This window comes from Phoxinus phoxinus (assembly GCF_949152265.1).
Source record: "Phoxinus phoxinus genome assembly, chromosome: 17".
Classification (NCBI taxonomy): Eukaryota; Metazoa; Chordata; class Actinopteri; order Cypriniformes; family Leuciscidae; genus Phoxinus; species Phoxinus phoxinus.
This window is the reverse complement of record NC_136892.1, coordinates 17,124,030-17,144,608: the sequence shown is the minus strand read 5'-3', so window position 1 is coordinate 17,144,608 and position 20,579 is coordinate 17,124,030. Positions and strand designations below refer to the sequence as shown.

The 20,579-nt window shown below is 40.9% G+C and overlaps 1 protein-coding gene across 7 annotated transcripts in view; it reads right to left on the bottom strand.

The window, feature by feature from the left end:
• The window catches only part of gria1b (glutamate receptor, ionotropic, AMPA 1b), a 63,511-nt gene that overhangs the window by 27,508 nt on the left and 15,424 nt on the right, over positions 1-20,579 (bottom strand). For all 7 annotated transcript variants that reach the window (XR_013794718.1, XR_013794719.1, XR_013794720.1 and 4 more), the window contains exons 4-11: positions 19,049-19,233; positions 17,027-17,080; positions 15,882-16,040; positions 15,446-15,613; positions 5,420-5,524; positions 4,952-5,062; positions 2,169-2,375; positions 641-1,107 (exon numbers count right to left, since the gene is read on the bottom strand). Coding sequence is in view for 3 of the 7 variants with exons in the window: in XM_079586830.1 (XP_079442956.1) it covers positions 641-1,107; positions 2,169-2,375; positions 4,952-5,062; positions 5,420-5,524; positions 15,446-15,613; positions 15,882-16,040; positions 17,027-17,080; positions 19,049-19,233 (1,456 nt within the window). In the remaining 4 variants the exon portion in view is untranslated. The remainder of the gene's footprint in view (positions 1-640; positions 1,108-2,168; positions 2,376-4,951; positions 5,063-5,419; positions 5,525-15,445; positions 15,614-15,881; positions 16,041-17,026; positions 17,081-19,048; positions 19,234-20,579) is intronic.

Genomic DNA, 20,579 nt, shown 5'->3' with positions numbered 1-20,579 from the left:
GGCTTTGGTTCTTTAATATTGAGTGCACCAATTAATGCCAACATTTAGTGGCTCTGGATTGTTTGGATAATTACAAACAACTTTTTAAATATTGTTTTAAATGTGTAGCTTAACAATTAGACAGCCAAAAATATATATTTGCAAATATTTGAATCACAAAACAATATTGGATATATACCATCAACATAGTTATATTATATTGTAAAATACATCACCATTAGTAGTAAATGTTATTGTTGTAGTACATTGATCATGTAGTTAGTATATATCATAATAATAGTTGTGTCAAAAAGCTGAAATAAAACAAATAGTTCCTGGTTATAGGTTATCAGACACCATAAAATCTGTATCTGTATTGGTCATAAAAATCAGTCAATATCTAATCTTTACCTTCACTTCAAATAAAATCTTCTATCTTAATAAAACCTGAGAATCTTTTCACCATGATGTGCATTTCAGATGTAGTTCAGGGACGGTGTAATGCAGCAGGCGATTAAAGAGATCATCTTTATTTTACAACCCATTTTCTCTCACACAGATGTTGTTTGTGGAGAATGAGCCAAATGAAAAAGTAGCAGAGGAAGATGAAAAAATTATGACAATGCTGATCAAAATGGCTCTTTTTTTCATCTCCACCTACCTTGGAGAGATATCACATCCTTGCTGCATAAAGGCTCCCAGGGAAAACCACAGGCTGTTGAAGATGCCAAACTCATTGTTGTGTTCAGGTTGCTTCTCCTGCTTCTCCTCTCGCTGATTCTGATTTTGACCGTGTTGATTTGGTGACTGGTTGGCCTCTGGTGACGGTGGTTGGTTCTGGTTCTGGTTTTGCTGCTCCATTCCATCCTCTTCGTCATCTGCGTGCCACTCGTACGGACTGAAGCGACTCACCAAGAATAGCACCACACTCACGCCAATGTAGGCAAACACAATACACATCCAGATCTCGTACGCTAGTGGGTCCAGGAAGGAGAAGACACCTGGCTTGGACTTGGTGGGCTTCTTGATCATGATGGATATACCTAAGCTCATGAAGGGCTTGGAGAAATCGATGACCTCCTCTCGGACCAAAGTTATGGTAAGGGGGGCGACAGCTACGTCTGCTTTCTACAAAACAAAATATGATTACATCTTTAAGCATGGATAGAGTGCCCATTGTGATTTGACATTCAAGCATAACATGCATGTTTTCAACAGCTTCTCAGAAAGTGATGAAATCAAACATTTAGAATGTTTTTTCACGAGGCTTTGTGATCCAGTTTGCATACAACAAGGCTGTTCCTCTGTAGGTTTTCAGAAAACACTGGAATTACAAATCAAGCGCAAACCAACAAACAGATTTTCCACCATTTTAGAAGCAGCTGAACATATAAATAACTTCAAGTGTTATGAATCACTACAGAGTCAGTTCTACTCAATGCTGCATCCTCGAGAGAATCCCTCATACACTACGCTTCATAATAATGCCATATTTTCTTCAAGCAGAAGAGAAATCTAACGAACACCGCTTGACAACACTGAGCTGGAGTGTTCACATTTAGCCCAATAAAGACAGACTACATCTGACACTGCTTAGCATTCCAAAGCCACTAATGCTGCAGCCTTAGGGGAAAAAAATCTACTGAATAAGAAACTGAGTGCCTAGAAAAGCGAACCTCACATGCACCTATGTTTTGCTATTGTAAATTATATCGGTTTGCCTTCGTTAGCAGTTATAGGACTCTTCGTTATGTTGCAAAATTGCCAGAAAGTCCGACATTGCACAAACATGTTCTGACAGTGGGGAAAACTACTTCATAAGTGATGAGACAAAAAAACTTTTGTTCAACCTGAGGCATTGAGGTTTGGACACACTGTGTGCCGTTCTCTTTTCTGCGGCACTCTTTGCCAGCTTTGCTACTTATTTCTAAAAAGATTCCTGTCACTGTAACAAATCTTACCTCCAAGGAATGGATAAAATGCAGCTATAAGCCAAAGTGACTCTTAATGTATGCTAGAGACACAAATTTAATGTCATGTCTGTAAAAAAGAAATGATATATTATATATATATATAACAATAATAAATAAAATAAAATACAGAAAAACACAAAAAGTTTCAATTAAATAAATAAACATCCTTATTAAACCACACAGAAATGACAACAATCAGAGATAATAGCTACTTACGCCATACACTAATTCTCCAACCATCCCATTCCACATCAATGTCTCTGCGTCTCTGGCTCCATACTTTCCATCCCCCACGAGTTCTAGCCTGTAGGAATAGCCCACGTGCTTGGCGATCTCTGCAGCCAGCTCCACGCAATAACCCTCATATTTGTCATTCCCCACTAGCTGCTCATGATTCTTCTTCAGCATCACATATGGAGATTCCTAAGGATGAAGAACATGTTTCAGGTGCAGGTTATTTCCTTTTTCGTGTGGTAGCATGGGCCAGATCAGTCTAGTTGTTTGGTTACTCCATGATTCCGAGTAGTTGAAGAGGCTTGAAAGGAAATCTTGCATCAGCTACATCAAATGTTTTCTGCATTTCCTTCATATTTCTTGGCTTATACATTATTGAAGAGTTCCATTTCATATAGAATGCACAGAACAACATCAACAACAAAAAAACATCCAAAAACAATTTAGGTACATATACAGTACAGTATATATACTAGGGGTGTGACAAGACACTTAGCTCAAGACGAGACACGAGATTGGGTTCACAAGATTTGTGCACAGAATTTTTAAGAAATCATCAATGACAAAATTCATGACTGGAAAAATTGTCTGCAGGTGCTATTTGAAATGTTTTAATTAATCATCTTGAAATGAATGTCATTTCAGTTCTACATTCGGAGTATGAATAATCATATGCATTGAAAGACAACCATATCCAAGCACGGTAAAAGGTTTTGCCACAAACTCGACTGACTGGCTTCTCTACTGTATGAGTTTACATAAGTCTCTTCAGACCTTACTGTACATGAATTGAGCTTCCAGAACATCTGATTGAGGCTGTATGTGACCTCCTTTCCACAAATTCAACAAATAAGACATTTTTTATTTATTTATTTTTTATTTATACTGTTTTTATTTAGTCTTAACTACAAGTGCAAACAATAAGTACTCTCTCAATATTCAAAGAGCTAAGAGCACAACTACAACTACACAGCCCACCCTAAGATAGGTTTGATATTGCGTTTTACTTTCGCTTTCAAACATACTCCGTGTATAGGGAGCAGTGGTGCTGAGCACGCATTCTACAAGATAAGACATTTATCAGACACTTAGGCTCTGTTCCGCAATGAATCCTCCGTCATGGTCTTTCTTATCAGTCATCTCGCCTTGCTCTTGTCACGTGATTAGTGAACTGTGATTCCCGCTGCACTGTGTGCGACTGCAGCTCGTACTGGATGAGCAAAGGAGATGTTTACAATAGTTTACAATTAAGGCGACTGTTATCCAACTGAAATTAAATGGTTTTTACGTCTATAAAAAAAGCAAAACAACAGTGGAGGCAAAACATGCAGTGTCATATTCTATGCTAATTTCACCCTCACACTCCGTCATGGCGATATCGCGAGACAGCTTTTCACCTCGACGAGAAATCTTGTCACATTTAAATATCGTGAGATCTCGTCACACCCCTAATATATAAATGAAATGTGAGGAAACCCAGCTGTACATGCATGTGTTGACATGATTATAAACTATGAAAAACATAGGTATAGTATTACAAGTAAAAAAACAAGACAAATCAATACCCCAAATGCCTAACCACAGTCAAAGAAGACTCCTTAAGGGAAGAGGGTATTTCTTTTTGGAGTTCCAATGAAATAAGATTAATAGCCACTCAAAACTCTTGAGTCAAACCTCAAACTGTGCCAGTAATGAGCAGAACAGTAAACCCAGCATGGTTCAAAAGATTCACACAACCTCTCACCTTCCTGAGAGGATGGTGATTCACCCCAGAGGCAAAGAACAAACTCTTCTGAGCGAGGCATCATGTGGTGACAATTTTTGTAGAATTTGCATCAATTCTTAGTATGAAACAAGCAATAACCTACCAGGAGCACAAAAATATCACAATGTACACTGTGACAGTAATATTGTTAAGGCTTTTTATGTCTGTGTTGTATGCTGTAACGATCTTGTGGCTACAGAGTAAAATGGTAGCGAATGGACCTGAAGGAGAGCAGCTCAGAACCTATTTTAAACATAACTGAAACCCATTTCAATCTTAGTTAAAAAAGGAAATAACCATGGTTATTATAGTTACCTGAAACTAAAACCATAAAAATAATTATTGTTGCTTGAAATTAAATAAATATATAAATAATAAAATACAACTAAAAGCAGCATTTCTCATTTTTATTTAGATTAACTTGATTTACTGAAATCTAAATAAAACATTTATATAAACTGTAGATTAAAAAAAGAAAAAAGAAACAACACTTGAGTAAGACTCTTTATCTCTACCTATACATTTTACAACTTTAACTTTTGACTTATTTTAAACTCACAATTAACCTTTATATTTTTACTTTGAGGAAACAAGCTTCCATATAACATGCACAGACAGCAATAAGCCATTTGTAGTTTAAATGAACTGGTAACAATTCATAGCCTTGCACAGCAATATAGGCAACCAATGGAAAAAATTTGGGTTGAAACTATCCGTTTGGATTCGTGAGAAGAGAACTGGTGAAAAATGTTTTTGCACACTTCAGCTTAATGTTACTCACCTCAGGATCATTATGTGCTTACAAACTCAAATTGAAAACATGCACACCATTTCATCTTGATGACTTGTAATCCACACTCATGTGACACATTTCCAGATCAGAACAGAAAAAGTAAGAAGTCTGAAGAGACACTATGGCCCTATCTTTTGAATTACGCTTTAAAAGAAAAATGGATAAAAAGCATAACTAACGGTAAATACTATCTTTTCAAAAACTCACCAGGATTGTGGTGACCACGTAGGTCCGGTTTTGCAGTCCGAACGTCTCATTGAGTACGTTGTTGTAAGTAGCTGTGTTCACATATTTCTCATGTTGGTTCCAGTAGCCCACCTGCAGGCAGAAGGGAGGAATATCACAGCAGTGCACAGGAATTTCAGAGACACTATTTTTAGAATGTTAAATATTCATATTGACGGCTTAAGAGGAGCTGTAATCACATGAAATGCATACACGGCTCTTTAAGCCTTCCTGTGACTAACACTTCATTCGCTTTCACCACAGTCATGTGCTAAAGTTTCAGGCACAACCTCAGGTTAATCATCACGAATCAAATTTATGTCAGGAGAATGTCAAGCACTGATGCGTTTACACATTTTTAGTAAGATGTAAGAATGTTAGGTTATCGGGATGCATTGGTTAGTGTGAACCCCATTTGTGTGCAAGCCAAGAAAAAAATATTGTATTTACTTTCTTGGGTCCATTTGGTCCAAATTCCATCACACTGACAGTGAAATTGGTCCGATGTCCTTTGTCATTAAACTGAACATGTCCTGTAAGTCCTTCAAACTGCACCTATAGAGAGAAATCACACATAATCGGATTGTTCATAATTTCATTTTAGCACACACAGAACTTCACTAGGTGTGATATCAGATTTACATTGTTGTACAAGAAGCCAAATGACAGTTATGTGTTGCCTGCATTATTAATCAAAATAAATGTAAAACACCATATGGCTTAGGGCGATTAGCAAATTGCAAAGGCTCTGATTTAATCGAATAATTATATGCACTACGTGTTTCAGATTGAAGCGCTGCATAGTGGTATGCTCAGTAAATGCTGCTCCACACAAACTCATCTTTGCATGTGCTCGGAGTTTGGGATGCTTATAACATGCATGCATTTGGGAACGTAACATGCACCATCTAAAAATTTAATCACAAGCACAGCAAAATTGGAGCTTTAAAATAAAACCTCAAATATATTTTTTCCCATTTTTTCTGTGCATTTTAAATGCTGAATGGCCAGAGCTGGGTGATCAAATAGGCTCTGCTCAACCCCCTAAAAACTTTGTCTAAAATGTTGGGCTGTTACTAATGATTATTTTGATAATCGATTCATCTGTCGCTTATTTTTGATAAATCTGATGGAAAAAAAAAGATGTTTTTTAATTTATTATTATTTTAAAAAAATGTTTTTATTATTATTAAAAATTAATTGTAATTCATTTTAACAATTTTCTTGCTTATATTCTAAACCTAAATGCAACATAAAAAGCGATTAAATAAATTATAAACAAAAAAGCACAAAATGTTAACTTGTACGAGGTATCAAGAACACACACATTCACTCGCCTGAACAGTAATTTTACTGTAATTGTAACTTTACTGTTAGTGCTCTCATAAAGATGATTACTTGTGTTGCATGTAAAATTTTAAAACTACACTTAATTTCAAAACAAAACATATTTTAGCAAAATGCATATTTTAGTCAGATTTATTGCGCTCCTATTCTACTGCGCTCTGTCTGTCTACGGCGCTCGTTCATTGTGAAGTTTAACAAGACTCGCTTGTTGTCAGAATATGCTAAATGGAAATACTCACGGGACTTTCTAACATTTACAGATAAGGATATAACCATAAAATGTAAGTTATGCGCTGAGGAAAACAAGCGACTGGCGGATGTTTCCGAGCACAGCGCGCAGACGCCACTTTTCATTACCGATAATACTCGATTTGATCTTACTAAAATGATTGTATTTACAAACAACATATCTTTGAATGATTGCCGAGAATTTCATCAGATAAACGAGGAAACAAAAGCAGCTTGTGATTGCATAAACACGCTGAATCAAATTACTTTGGATGTTAATGTAGCAGTAGGGGATTTCCCCTTTCCTGTTTCTTTTCGTCATTGCCCTTATATAGGAATGGGTGGATGAGGTAATCAGGGCCAGCGTATTTAAATGTTTAGACAGGAAGCCCTAGAATGTAGGCTTGGTCACACCCACCCCTCTTCCGGTTTCACTATAGTTCAGGTAAGCGACGGAGATTATGCACGGTTTTGTGTAGTTTTAAAGTGTTTAGACTGTTTTTATCTTTGAAGGATCGCTGTAACAGTTTCGTCTGCGTACCCTGGGAGTTGCGTCGAGCACTCATAGACAGCTTTGAGGTATGACGGCGATCACGATCTGTTGTGATGTGGGTTGTATGGGGTTAGTCAAGATTAATGGGGGTTATTGTGTGTTTTAGTGGAACATTCGCGAGTGCATCCTGACATCGTGATGTGTGATCCGTGATGTGTGTGTGATTTCTCGTGTGTCTTCCGCGTACCACGTGATTTAATTCAGGTCGTGCTGCTGTTTTTCTATGACTAGATTATTCTTTTGTCCTTCGTGAACAATTATTTTGTTAGGTTTTCATGACTTTAATAGTCGCTGTGTGTTTTTGATTTAATTTTATGGTTTGGGTTATTGCTATTTCTATAATTGAGTTGGACTGATCAGTGTGATTTGGGCCGTAGTGCCGTGTGGTGTTATATTAGTGTCTATCTAACGGTCATCCATTGAGTATTTTGGGGTCCTCACTGCCAATGAGGTTGGACAGATTATTTATCACCTGTGCACCACCTGATCTGGTCAATCATCATAATTGTGTCTGATGTGATTGTTGTGATTATTTTGTATGTGTATCTTCCCTACTAATCTTTCTTTTTTGTTTCTTTTTCTTTGTTTCGAGTCAAGGCTGAGTGTGCCGAGGGGGAGGCTAGTCACCTGGGTGAACACATTTGCTGTGAGGTTGGAGCACCAGGGTTTGAGCACCTCTTCATATGTAGTTTGCCGTGCACACATAAATGGTTGAGAGCACAATTGTTTACAGCTAGCTTGCCACCCCTAACGTAAGCTTTAGCCTTGCCGTTACATTCTTTTTGTAGTAATTATTTTTCTTGTTTGTTTTATTTTGTGGGGACGGTACATACATTTTTGTTTGGTTTAATGTTACTCCGTGCTTGAAAATCAGCGATGTCTGGAGGAATGTTCTTTTAACATTTGATATATTGTGTATTGTTATAATAAACTTGCCAGTTATTTATATTACAAACAAATGGTGCTAGTGGGATATTTTTCCTTTTAAATAAAACCATTAATTTATTGGATGAAGCGACTCTGTCTTTTCTCTGCACCACCGAACCTGGGTCCTTTTTATATTTCCTTGGGTGCAATTCCCAGGGTGGCGTAGTCTGTGCTCTCTGGATTTAGTTATACTAAGAAAAATCATACCCCTCTCGTCACAAACTGGCGTAGTCGGCAGGGTGGTTGCATTGTAAAAGCAGAGACGTGGATTCTGTACTCTCATATTGATCATTTTGTTTGAAGTTATTTCCTTGTTTTCTTTTTTTTTGAGTATTGAAAAACAGCAGCCGACTCGGATTCTGAGGTGATGCCCAAGCCCTGGACTAATTGAGGTCCCTTCTGAACGAACGTCTTCCCTGAGTTTTTCTGTGTAGCTGTGCTTTGTTTTTTTTTTCCTTTTGTTTTTGTCCTGTTTTTCAGTCATGGAGGATGAACTGATACAACTTAGAGACATTGTGCTACAACTGAGAGCCGAAAATGAACGTCTGCGCCAGGAGCCGGTGGCAACTGTGTCAACGGACTCTATTCCGGCTCTCTGTGACAATACTGCAGCAAGGCCATCTACCAGTGTGGCTGCGGAAGGTATTAGAACTGCTACTGAGAGACTTGTTCTTATCCCACGGGATAGAAAGTGCCCTATGTTCCGAGGCAACTCTGGCATGAATATTGATGAGTGGGTCGAGGAGGCACGTGCATGTATGCGAGCCCGTCATTTGGCTCCTGTTGATCAAGCTTTCTTTTTGGTTGATCACTTGGAAGGTGAGGCCAGGGATGAAATTAAATATCGTTCAGATGCAGAGCGGGGAGACCCGGAAATCATTATTAAGATCTTGCAAGAACTGTATGGCTGTTGTCAATCATATGTTGCATTGCAGGAGGCTTTCTTTTCCAGGAAGCAGCAAGAGGGGGAGAGTCTTCATGAGTTTTCTTTGGCTCTGATGCGTCTTCTGGACCTGGTAAAACGTGTTGCACCAGCGGGCATGTTGAACTTTGAGGTGCTATTACGAGACCAATTTATTGAGTATGTTTCCGACTGTTCACTCCGCCGAGAGTTAAAGCAACTAGTGCGTCGCCAGCCCGAAGTTACCCTGTTGGATGTCAGAGGGGAAGCTATTAGGTGGGAGCGGGAGGGCATGCCTGGGGGGCATAGGGGTCGTAGTCACTCTGTTCCATCGGTCTATGGCCTTCAGTATGGGGTTCAGGGAGGTTCCTCTACCATGTTGGGTAATGGTGCATTAGGAGCAGAACTGGGGGATCTTAAAGCTATTCTGAAACAACAACAAGATCAGCTTAATCAGTTAACCCAAAGTATCGCTCTACTTCAGAACAACCAGAGGCATGTTAGACCGCTCCGTGATGGCCCTGTAATTTGTAGGAGATGTCAGCGCCCGGGGCACTTTGCAAGGGATTGTGACGGTGCAAGGGTTCCTTTTCGCTCCCGGTCTCACTCTGTAGCTTTATCTTCCCCCACTAGTACTGGACCATTGCCCTCCCAACAGGGGTCGGAAAACTAATGCCCACCGAACCGTTGAGCCACAGCTCGGGTGGGGCCCTTATAGGCTCTTGTGTTGTAAGTAGCGTAAGCACCGCAGCCAATTTAATGTCCTCTTGCCCCCATATAGACATTCTTATGGGTGGACATAAGGTGTCCTGTTTATTGGACACCGGTTCTATGGTGTCCACAGTTACCGAGAGTTTCTTTTTGCAACACTTTAAGACAGGGAGTTTACAGGCTTGCCGTTGGCTTCAGCTTAAGGCTGCTAATGGGTTGGCTATTCCTTATTTGGGCTATCTAGAATTGGATGTTTTCTTGTGTGGTAGGATTATACCTGGTTGCGGCGTGCTTGTAGTAAAGGACCCTCCTGGTGGTGCTAGTGTCCCAGGGGTCCTTGGGATGAATGTAATTAGCAAATGCTACGAACTTTTGTTTTTTCAACATGGGCCTGCTTTATTTGAGTTACCAACCGTGTCTCAGGCACCTGGTCATGTGTTCCAAGCCTTGCAACAGTGTTATCAGGCAGGTGTTGAGCCCCCCCCTGATGTGAAGAATGTTGTTAAGCTAAGTCAGGGGAGGGTTCAGCGTATTCCAGGGGGTGTGACCAAGTTTGTCAGGGCAACATGTTCAGATCACTTATCTGGTAGTACCGCCTTATTTGAGCCTCTCGACTCTGGCCTACCTGGTGGACTGTTGGCATCTCCTTCGTTAGTCCAGGTGTTTGGGGGTACAGTTTACGTTCCTGTTGTAAATGTTGGCACTACTGATGTCTTGCTTTACGCTCGTACCCAGTTAGGTTATTTGCGTGGGGTGGATGTGGTCAGTTTGCCTAAGGGCGTAGCTGAGTTGAGGGCTATTGAAGTAGCTGGTTCATCTCCCAGCTCAGTTCGGAGCCAAATAGATGCCCTTGATTTATCCGACCTTAGTAGGGAGGAGGCCCAACAGGTTAGGACATTGCTGGTTGAGTACCAGGCTGTGTTCTCAGCTCATGAGGGGGATTTGGGCTGTACCAGCCTTATATCCCATGAAATCCCCCTGTTAGATGATGTCCCTGTCCGTCAACGCTATAGGCGGTTGCCCCCATCTGAGTATGAGGTTGTCAAAGCCCATATCAATCAACTTCTTGAGGCACAGATCATTCGGGAGAGCTGCAGTCCCTACGCGTCCCCCATTGTTCTGGTGCGGAAAAAAGATGGTAGCCTTCGCCTCTGCGTGGACTACCGCCAATTAAATCAAAAGACTCGTAAAGATGCTTTTCCGTTACCACGCATTGAAGAATCGTTGGACGCTCTTTCCGGGGCCAATTGGTTCTCTACTCTCGATTTAGTCAGCGGCTATAATCAAGTTCCTGTTGCCGAGAAGGACAAAGCTAAGACAGCCTTTTGTACTCCTTTTGGATTATTCGAGTTTAACCGTATGCCTTTCGGACTTTGCAACGCCCCAAGCACATTCCAGCGCCTCATGCAACGTTTGTTTGGGGAACAGCACTGTCAATCTCTGTTACTTTACCTGGATGATGTTGTGGTCTTCTCTTCTTCCATTTCACAGCATCTGGAGCGATTAGAGGGAGTGTTAAGCCGACTGGGACAGGAAGGACTCAAAGCCAAGCTGGAGAAATGTACCTTCTTTAAGCAGGAGGTTGGCTATTTGGGACATGTGATCTCCAGCGCTGGCGTCTCCACGGATCCTGGGAAAATCGAGGCGGTAGCCCAGTGGCGACGTCCCACCCAGGTGGCGGAGCTGCGTTCGTTTCTTGGCTTCACCAGCTACTACCGTCGCTTCGTGGAGGGCTTTGCGAAAATGGCCGCACCCCTACATAAGTTAGTAGCAGAGTTGGTTGGAACAAAGGCTCGGAAAAGGAGCGGACGGGATTTCGCTGCGGCCTGGACAGAGGCCTGTGAGCAGAGCTTTGAAGGACTGAAAGCTAAACTCACCTCCACTCCAGTATTGGCTTATGCCAATTTCGCATTACCTTTCATCCTGGAAGTTGATGCTAGCCATAGTGGCTTGGGGGCAGTTCTATCACAGGAACAGGACGGTAAAATCCGACCTATAGCCTATGCAAGTCGTGGTCTTCGCCCCCCTGAACGTAATATGCTTAATTACAGTTCAATGAAATTAGAGTTCCTGGCCTTGAAGTGGGCAGTTACGGAGAAGTTTCGTGAGTATCTCTTGGGACAAAAGTGCATCATTTACACCGACAACAATCCTTTGAGTCATCTTGCCTCCGCTAAGTTGGGAGCAACAGAGCAGCGATGGGTGGCCCAACTGTCATGTTTCGATTATGAAATTCGATACCGGTCTGGCAGAGTAAATAGGAACGCTGATGCTTTATCCCGGCAGTATGTACCAGAGAATACCACCACCTTCGTTCCAGAATCTCTGCAGCAGACCGGAGTTGGACTACCATCCCAGGTAATCCAAACAGCCATCTTTGCTTTACCCCATCATTCTGCCTCTGATATATGTTCTCTACAGTGGTCAGACCCAGATATTCAAGCTATTTGGACTCTTCGCAAGCAGAAGATGTACCCTAGTTTGGTGATGCGTCAAGCACTATCCACCCAGTCATTGGCGTTACTACGGCACTGGGATCGACTGGTGGAGACGGATGGGGTATTATACCGTCGCACCCTTCGACCTAATGGGGGTGAGGAGGTATTTCAAGTAGTTCTACCAGCAGTGTTAAAGCAAGATGTACTCACCCAGTTACACCATGACCATGGGCATCAGGGGGTAGAACGGACTATGGAGTTGGTTCGTCGACGCTGCTTTTGGCCGGGAATGGCTGTGGAAGTGAAGCGCTGGTGCCAAGAATGCGAAAGGTGTCAAGTGGCGAAGCATACGAATCCGGCTACTCCTAGTTTCATGGGACATCTTTTGGCTTCACGGCCCAACGAGATTTTGGCCATGGACTTTACCGTCTTGGAGCCTTCACATAATGGCCTGGAAAATGTGCTTGTTGTGACAGACATTTTTAGTAAGTTTACAGTGGCTATACCTACCCGGGACCAGAGGGCCTCTACTGTGGCCCAGGTTCTCGTGACGGAGTGGTTCTGCAAGTTTGGGGTGCCTAGTCGTCTCCACTCCGATCAGGGTCGTAGTTTCGAGGGCAACCTGATTCAACAGCTTTGCTGTCTTTATGGGATTACCCGATCACGTACCACACCTTACCATCCTGCTGGCAACGGTCAATGCGAGCGTTTCAACAGGACAATGCATAATTTGCTGCGCACCCTACCTGCCTCAAGAAAGAGAGACTGGGCCTCCTGCCTTCCGCAGTTAGTCTTCTGTTACAACACCACCCCACATCAGTCGACTGGTGAGTCCCCACACTTTTTGATGTTTGGTCAAGATCCCCAACTACCAGTAGACTTCTTGTTGGGCAGAGTGCGGGAGTCAGAGGCTGGTACGGTACATGACTGGGTTCGAGAACATGAGGCCCGACTGCAGGTCGCCTTTGAGGGTGCTAGAGGGAGACTAGCAACTGCTGCTGCACGCCGCAAGGACTATCATGATAAGAGGGTCAAGGAAATGCCACTGTCTGAGGGTCAGCGAGTTTACCTGCGTAACGTGGGTGTAAGGGGACGTAACAAAATTCAAGACCTTTGGAGCTCTGTTGTTTATCAGGTATTGAAGGCACCCAAAGAGAAGGGAGTGGTGTACTCAATTGCACCTGTGAACGATCTGGGGAAGGTACGACATGTACATCGGACGATGCTGAAAGCTCAATTGCAGCCAGAGCCCCAGGACATCCCCCAGGATCGACCATCAGTGACAGTTGGGCCACCCGAAGAGGAGTTTAATGATGATTTGTGGCTTGTAGTACCTACCAGTTCGGTTGGTCCCAGTTCAAGTGCTGAGTCTGCTGACCCTACGAGATATTCCCGTACTCCTTCAACAGTACCAGAGGTTGCCAGGTCGCCTCTGGTTACTCCAGATGCCCAGGAGGCAAGGCCGTTGACCCCTCCGACTGCCCTGATTGATCATCTAGGTCCAACCTTGTCGGAGGAGACTCGACCAGCTTTACGACGGACGGCTCGCTCGACTGCCGGCCAACACTCCAATTTGTACCATCTTCCGCAGACTGCACAGGGGGTCGCTGGTGGGACTGTTTGCTCTTCTAGGGTTGTGTCTCAGGCTGTTCCGGCTTTGTTTAGGCCCTGGCATTAGCCTGTTGGCATTGCGTAGCAGTCTGTCTCTAATGTTCATATTTGAGTTCTTATCGTCGGGGCGCCGATAAAAGAAGGGGGGGGTGGAATGTAGCAGTAGGGGATTTCCCCTTTCCTGTTTCTTTTCGTCATTGCCCTTATATAGGAATGGGTGGATGAGGTAATCAGGGCCAGCGTATTTAAATGTTTAGACAGGAAGCCCTAGAATGTAGGCTTGGTCACACCCACCCCTCTTCCGGTTTCACTATAGTTCAGGTAAGCGACGGAGATTATGCACGGTTTTGTGTAGTTTTAAAGTGTTTAGACTGTTTTTATCTTTGAAGGATCGCTGTAACAGTTTCGTCTGCGTACCCTGGGAGTTGCGTCGAGCACTCATAGACAGCTTTGAGGTATGACGGCGATCACGATCTGTTGTGATGTGGGTTGTATGGGGTTAGTCAAGATTAATGGGGGTTATTGTGTGTTTTAGTGGAACATTCGCGAGTGCATCCTGACATCGTGATGTGTGATCCGTGATGTGTGTGTGATTTCTCGTGTGTCTTCCGCGTACCACGTGATTTAATTCAGGTCGTGCTGCTGTTTTTCTATGACTAGATTATTCTTTTGTCCTTCGTGAACAATTATTTTGTTAGGTTTTCATGACTTTAATAGTCGCTGTGTGTTTTTGATTTAATTTTATGGTTTGGGTTATTGCTATTTCTATAATTGAGTTGGACTGATCAGTGTGATTTGGGCCGTAGTGCCGTGTGGTGTTATATTAGTGTCTATCTAACGGTCATCCATTGAGTATTTTGGGGTCCTCACTGCCAATGAGGTTGGACAGATTATTTATCACCTGTGCACCACCTGATCTGGTCAATCATCATAATTGTGTCTGATGTGATTGTTGTGATTATTTTGTATGTGTATCTTCCCTACTAATCTTTCTTTTTTGTTTCTTTTTCTTTGTTTCGAGTCAAGGCTGAGTGCGCCGAGGGGGAGGCTAGTCACCTGGGTGAACACATTTGCTGTGAGGTTGGAGCACCAGGGTTTGAGCACCTCTTCATATGTAGTTTGCCGTGCACACATAAATGGTTGAGAGCACAATTGTTTACAGCTAGCTTGCCACCCCTAACGTAAGCTTTAGCCTTGCCGTTACATTCTTTTTGTAGTAATTATTTTTCTTGTTTGTTTTATTTTGTGGGGACGGTACATACATTTTTGTTTGGTTTAATGTTACTCCGTGCTTGAAAATCAGCGATGTCTGGAGGAATGTTCTTTTAACATTTGATATATTGTGTATTGTTATAATAAACTTGCCAGTTATTTATATTACAAACAAATGGTGCTAGTGGGATATTTTTCCTTTTAAATAAAACCATTAATTTATTGGATGAAGCGACTCTGTCTTTTCTCTGCACCACCGAACCTGGGTCCTTTTTATATTTCCTTGGGTGCAATTCCCAGGGTGGCGTAGTCTGTGCTCTCTGGATTTAGTTATACTAAGAAAAATCATACCCCTCTCGTCACATTAAGATGACCCTGATGCTTTGTTTGTGGGCAGGTTATATAGAAGCGTGGTGTGTTATTTCATCATTCGGTCCTTAAGTCAGTAGAAATACAAGACCAGTTCTGAGGTTTACAGGTCCCCCGAACAAGTACCAGCTCTGGCATGAGAACTAGCATTCTTTTGGTGTAAAAAGGGGGCTGGTTACCTGCTGTAAAGCTCTCTGAATGTCGATGCCCTGGCCCCAGGGTGCAGGAGGGTTAGCCAGACACTCTCCTGCATTCCCTCTGCGAGATATATCAATGCGCTGCTTTCTCAGGTTCTGGAAAGCAGTGGCCATGACAGTCACCCCGTCATAAGTGAGTGCTCCAGTGTACTGAGACGTTCCACAGACACGGGTTCAAATGAAAATTGAGGGGAAAAAGAAAGGAATTTATTCCCAACATTTGGATTTTGCAGACCTTGCCCTGCTGAAAAGACCCGCATATGTTGGTATGTTTGTTTAGTATAAGTAGCATTCAGAGATGCATTACCTAGGCTGGATCAAAATGGAAATTCAAGGTCTTTTCAGCAGGATACATAGCTTTTTAAGTCCATCATGAGAATATATTTGTATGACTCATACTTTTAAGACCTTGCTTTACCTTGAGCCTCCTTTTGGGACTTTTCAAGTCTTTGCTGTCAAACACCAGCCAGTCCTGTATTGTCCTGCTGACAGTAGGATCTGTGTAGTTCATGAGCTGGAAGCCTGTCACATTGGCACCTCCCTTCCTGAATTCTGTGAGATTAAGATCCAGAAATCCCTGAAGACAAACACATCAAAATCTCCATTTATTCACATTTTTAACATCCATTTATTCACATACCATTGTGTAGCATAGAAAGTTTCAGGACTTTGTGTACTCTAATGAAAAAAGAATAAGCCAATTCAATAATCGTATTCTCAGAAAACTGTGTTAAGAAATGGTTTCAGGGTATTATGACTCTTGTAAAGCGAGTTAGAATCTATTGCAGCAATAAGTACAATTTTACAGAAAATAGTCAAATAGAGCAACAAAACACAATATGAACCCATAATTAAAGTCAGAACACTTTTTAGACATAATTACATCCTCTTAGACTAAATTACAGAAAAATACCCAAGGGCTGTATGGTTATCAGTATAATATGACATGGATACAAGAGAGTCAGTGCTAGAGCTAATGATACAGTGACTGACATGCATAGACACACATAGCATGCTGGGTAAATATCATATTATCTGTGTGATAACAGCTAATTGTATCTGTGTTTGCGTGCATGTTTGCTCATTTGGGTGTCCCATGCAGCGGTGAACCCCAGGGGACTCTATCATGCAAAGTGTTGCATCCTTGCTGCTTTCATCATAATTGGTTATGGAATGATATCTTTTTTTTTTATCATTGCTGAATTATGCACTTGGCAAAAGAGTGTTGCAGTTTGGAGTATTTTCTTTTCTTCCCTCACAGAACCCAATTATAAATTTACAATGCTTCCTGTGAAGTCACAGTTCATGAGTGCTGTATTACAGTTTCTTCAGTCAGCCAATTAAACTATTATTTTGTTACTCCACTGAACTGCTTAATAATGCAGAGTATTAATTATATTAAAATAGAAACATAAAAACTGAAGCTAGGAATAATACAATAAAATGTCTGAGCGTTCCCTTGCGATTCCAGTCAATGCGCAAGTGGTTAACCGACAACACATCTTAAGTAGCCTCAAGGCTCATAGTTCATTTATGCAGTAAGAGACATGATGCTTCACTTACCAGGTTTGCTAGAATGTAGTGATAGTTCTTCATGTTCTTTTTTTGCGCTGCAATCTGAAAGACAAATGCAACATGCATAAGAGCGTAAAAGAGCACCTCTCCCTCACCATCAGCTAATGGCAGGCCTCTTTCATTCAGCGCCAGTTAAAGTATCATTTTTAGCCTGGCTCTCTAAATAGAAATGAATAGGTTCGGGAATAGTCCCATCATTCGAGACTTAATTGTACACCCTCCCAAGCTCACTGAGTGTGGAATATCTGTGATCAGAAGGGGCAGTCGGAACTACACGAGAAGGAAGGGAGGAAAGAAAGATTTGGCATCTGTCACCATGGGAAGTCCAATTATAGGACTTAATGACTACATGTGCATGAAGACCACAGGAACACCTGTGAACAGCAGCGGCCTCTGGAAGCGCACCGTCAGGGTTAATTGTATCGGATACTGATTTCTGATCATTTGGTTTGGCAGTGGTTTCTTTGAGATCTTGACAGTCTGGATGGTGATTACTAGTGAGAAGAGTAATTGCCTTGGTGTGCCTGAAGGAGGAATTCATTGTTTCTCAAATCATTTTCTCGCCTCTCTGGGAAAGGCATGACGTAACTTTAAAGTGTACAGAAATATCATCTGCTTCTTAAGACGACATGTAATGTTCTATAATTAACTCAGCATAAAATTTCAAACTGTCTAAAAATGAACTGAGATGTCCCAGAGTAACTTATTTAGCCAATAAAGTCCAGTGAATACACTGTGCATTATAAAAGATAAAAACAGAAATGTCCTAAGAAATGAAATGGGGATAGAGCGGATAAAATAAATGCTGAACAGGGGAATACATGTAAAGCAGTACAGCATTGTAATAGGAAGCATCTTGATATGCGTGTACATTTTTTTAATGTTAAAAAATAATTCAGTGTCCTGCTTTGCTAAATGTTAAGGTCAGATGAAACTCCACAGAAGTTTCCACCCTTTTCGACCAATGAATTTCCATAACATTCACTTGTGACATTTGCCCATTGATTGTGATTACTAGACAAGTTTGTTTTTATTGTAATTATTTTAATAAAAAAACTAAAATCACATGATCCTTAAAGGGATAGTTCACTTTAAAATGAAAATTCTGTCATCATTTACTCACCCTCAAGTTGTTTCAAACCTGTATGAATTTCTTTTTCTGCTGAACACAAAGGAAGATATTTTGAAGAATATCAGTAATCAAACAGTTAAATGGTCCCATTAACTTCCATAGTAATTTTTTTTCCTACTATGGAAGTCAATGGGACCAGTTAACTGTTTGGTTACTGACATTCTTCAAAATATCTTCCTTTTTTATTAAATAAATGCAGCCTTGGTGAGCATTAGAAACCTCTTTCAAAAAAATGTTTCCAAACATTTGACAGGTACTGTAATTTTATAAATTATAAACATTATAATTATAATTAGATATATTTTTATTTATTTATTTATATAATCGTATTAATTTATTTAATTAAATTTACATACAGTTTTTTTTCAATGGGCCTCATTAACTATGCATGTGCACGCACAAATTTGTGATTGTAATCTGCGTACAAACGTTTTCATAAACAAATCATGATTCATCAATAACTTTCGTTCTTAAATCTATTCTAAATTTATGTGGGGGGGAGGGATGTAAGCAACTGAAACCACTCAAAACCCAAACATCACATACTCTTGGTGGCCTTATAAACGTGTTAAGATTAAATTCTAAACAGATAAAGATCTTGAATATATATATACATAGGCTATCAGTAAAAAGTAATAGCGTTATAGCTCAAGAAGCGAGGTAGCTCTGCATAAAGACCAGATATGCGTATGTACAGCTGGCTAATCAGAGATCTGTATAAAATGTGTTTATTGTGTTTGAACTTGTTTTGAGGATGCCACTTTTAGCATTTAGAGAGCTAAATATCATATTTGCTGAGAGAAAGACGAAAGAAAAGTGTGTGTGTAATGCTCTTATATGGACATGGGGCAACCCTAAGAAATGTATGAAGCATTTACCAAGTTTAAAATGGAATTGAGTCTCTCCAGCTCACAGTCCAGAATGATCTTGTACTCCTTCTTATTTTCCAGATCTTGGATGGTTTTCAAGAATGCCGCCTCTGTCAGGGTGTCAAAGTTTATGGATGTCACCTGCCAGGTCTTCTCGGAAGCAGTGTCCAAAATCTTCTGCAGCACTGTCAGACCTTCAAAAAAACAAAAATCCCAATAAAAAGACTCATACGTCTATAATTGAATATTTCTAACAGGCAGCTGCTTGCATGGATACATCATTTGTTGCAGCACAATATGTTGAAGCATCTGTACCTTTTCAAAATAGCAGTATTTTAAGACAGTGATGCAGCTCTATGGATATCACTTTAGTGAGGTACAGTACTGTAACATTCTGGGAAGTAAAGTCTTGATTTGGTAAAAACCCACATCCTCCGTTGAGTCACGTACTCCTGAGGAGAAGCTCTGTCTCCACATTCAGCAGGGGGTCTACACTGTTCTGCTCCAGCTCTGATGAACATCTGCTTTCATATCACTTAGAAACTCCTACTTAGAATTATGGACAGCTAAACACTGAACTTCAAATGTTCCTTCTTCAGCTTAGAGAACATTCTGGGTGTTTTTGTGAGGAGGAGGACCAGTAGAGACGTGTTTGAAGTTGTTTAGTCTGGACAGATTTAGAAAAACCTTGAGTGATCATAGTTAAATTAAGTATTTAGATATGCAACCTTCCTTTTTTTCACTAAACAGTGCTCAACTATTACTTCTAGCTTGCTTACGCCTGATTCTCAGCATCACATCCTCTTATATCCTCGGATGTTTTTCCTCCGGTGCTTATCTTTTCAAAGAAAACAGAACTTCACGTTGAGGAACTGCCTTTTGTAATCCGGTAGATCAAAGCCACTACCACCAATTGTATAAATTAAGATAGCTATGCTTTTCTTAGAGGAAATTAAACAATTTGATATTAATGGACAGTACTCTGCTGAGAGTCAGCTTTTGGATGGCTTGCTGTGAATTTCATTAAATCTGAACTACCGATTTTACTGTATGTCTCTCGCCATGCAGAGATGTAATGTATGAATAAACATGCACCATTTTAGATCATTTGACTTTCTTTCACGCTGTTTATCAAGTACCGGTACCCGTTTGTCTGCATGTCACGTGATGGCATCTTGCATACTGAGAGAAACTAACACAAGAAAACTACTGATTGCTCCTCAAAAAGGAACCGTTTGAATCTGACAGCTTTTTTTCCTGTGTATCAGACACATTGATAGGTATAGTTTAATGAAAGATGATCGTTCCTCAGTAGCATTTGTATTCTTAAGGCGAGTGCTTCCCTAGCCTCCTCAGATCAATTGATTTTAACGATTAATTGAACAGAATTAAGCAAATTCCTCCTTTTATTAGACTGTTACCGAGGTCAATGACAAATCACAGTTTCCCAGATTAAGTAAAGGAAATTAGTTTAATATACAAAATGTGCCAAGCTTTCAGAAATGTTTTTGCATTCATAGTATTTCATAGCATTTTGCAT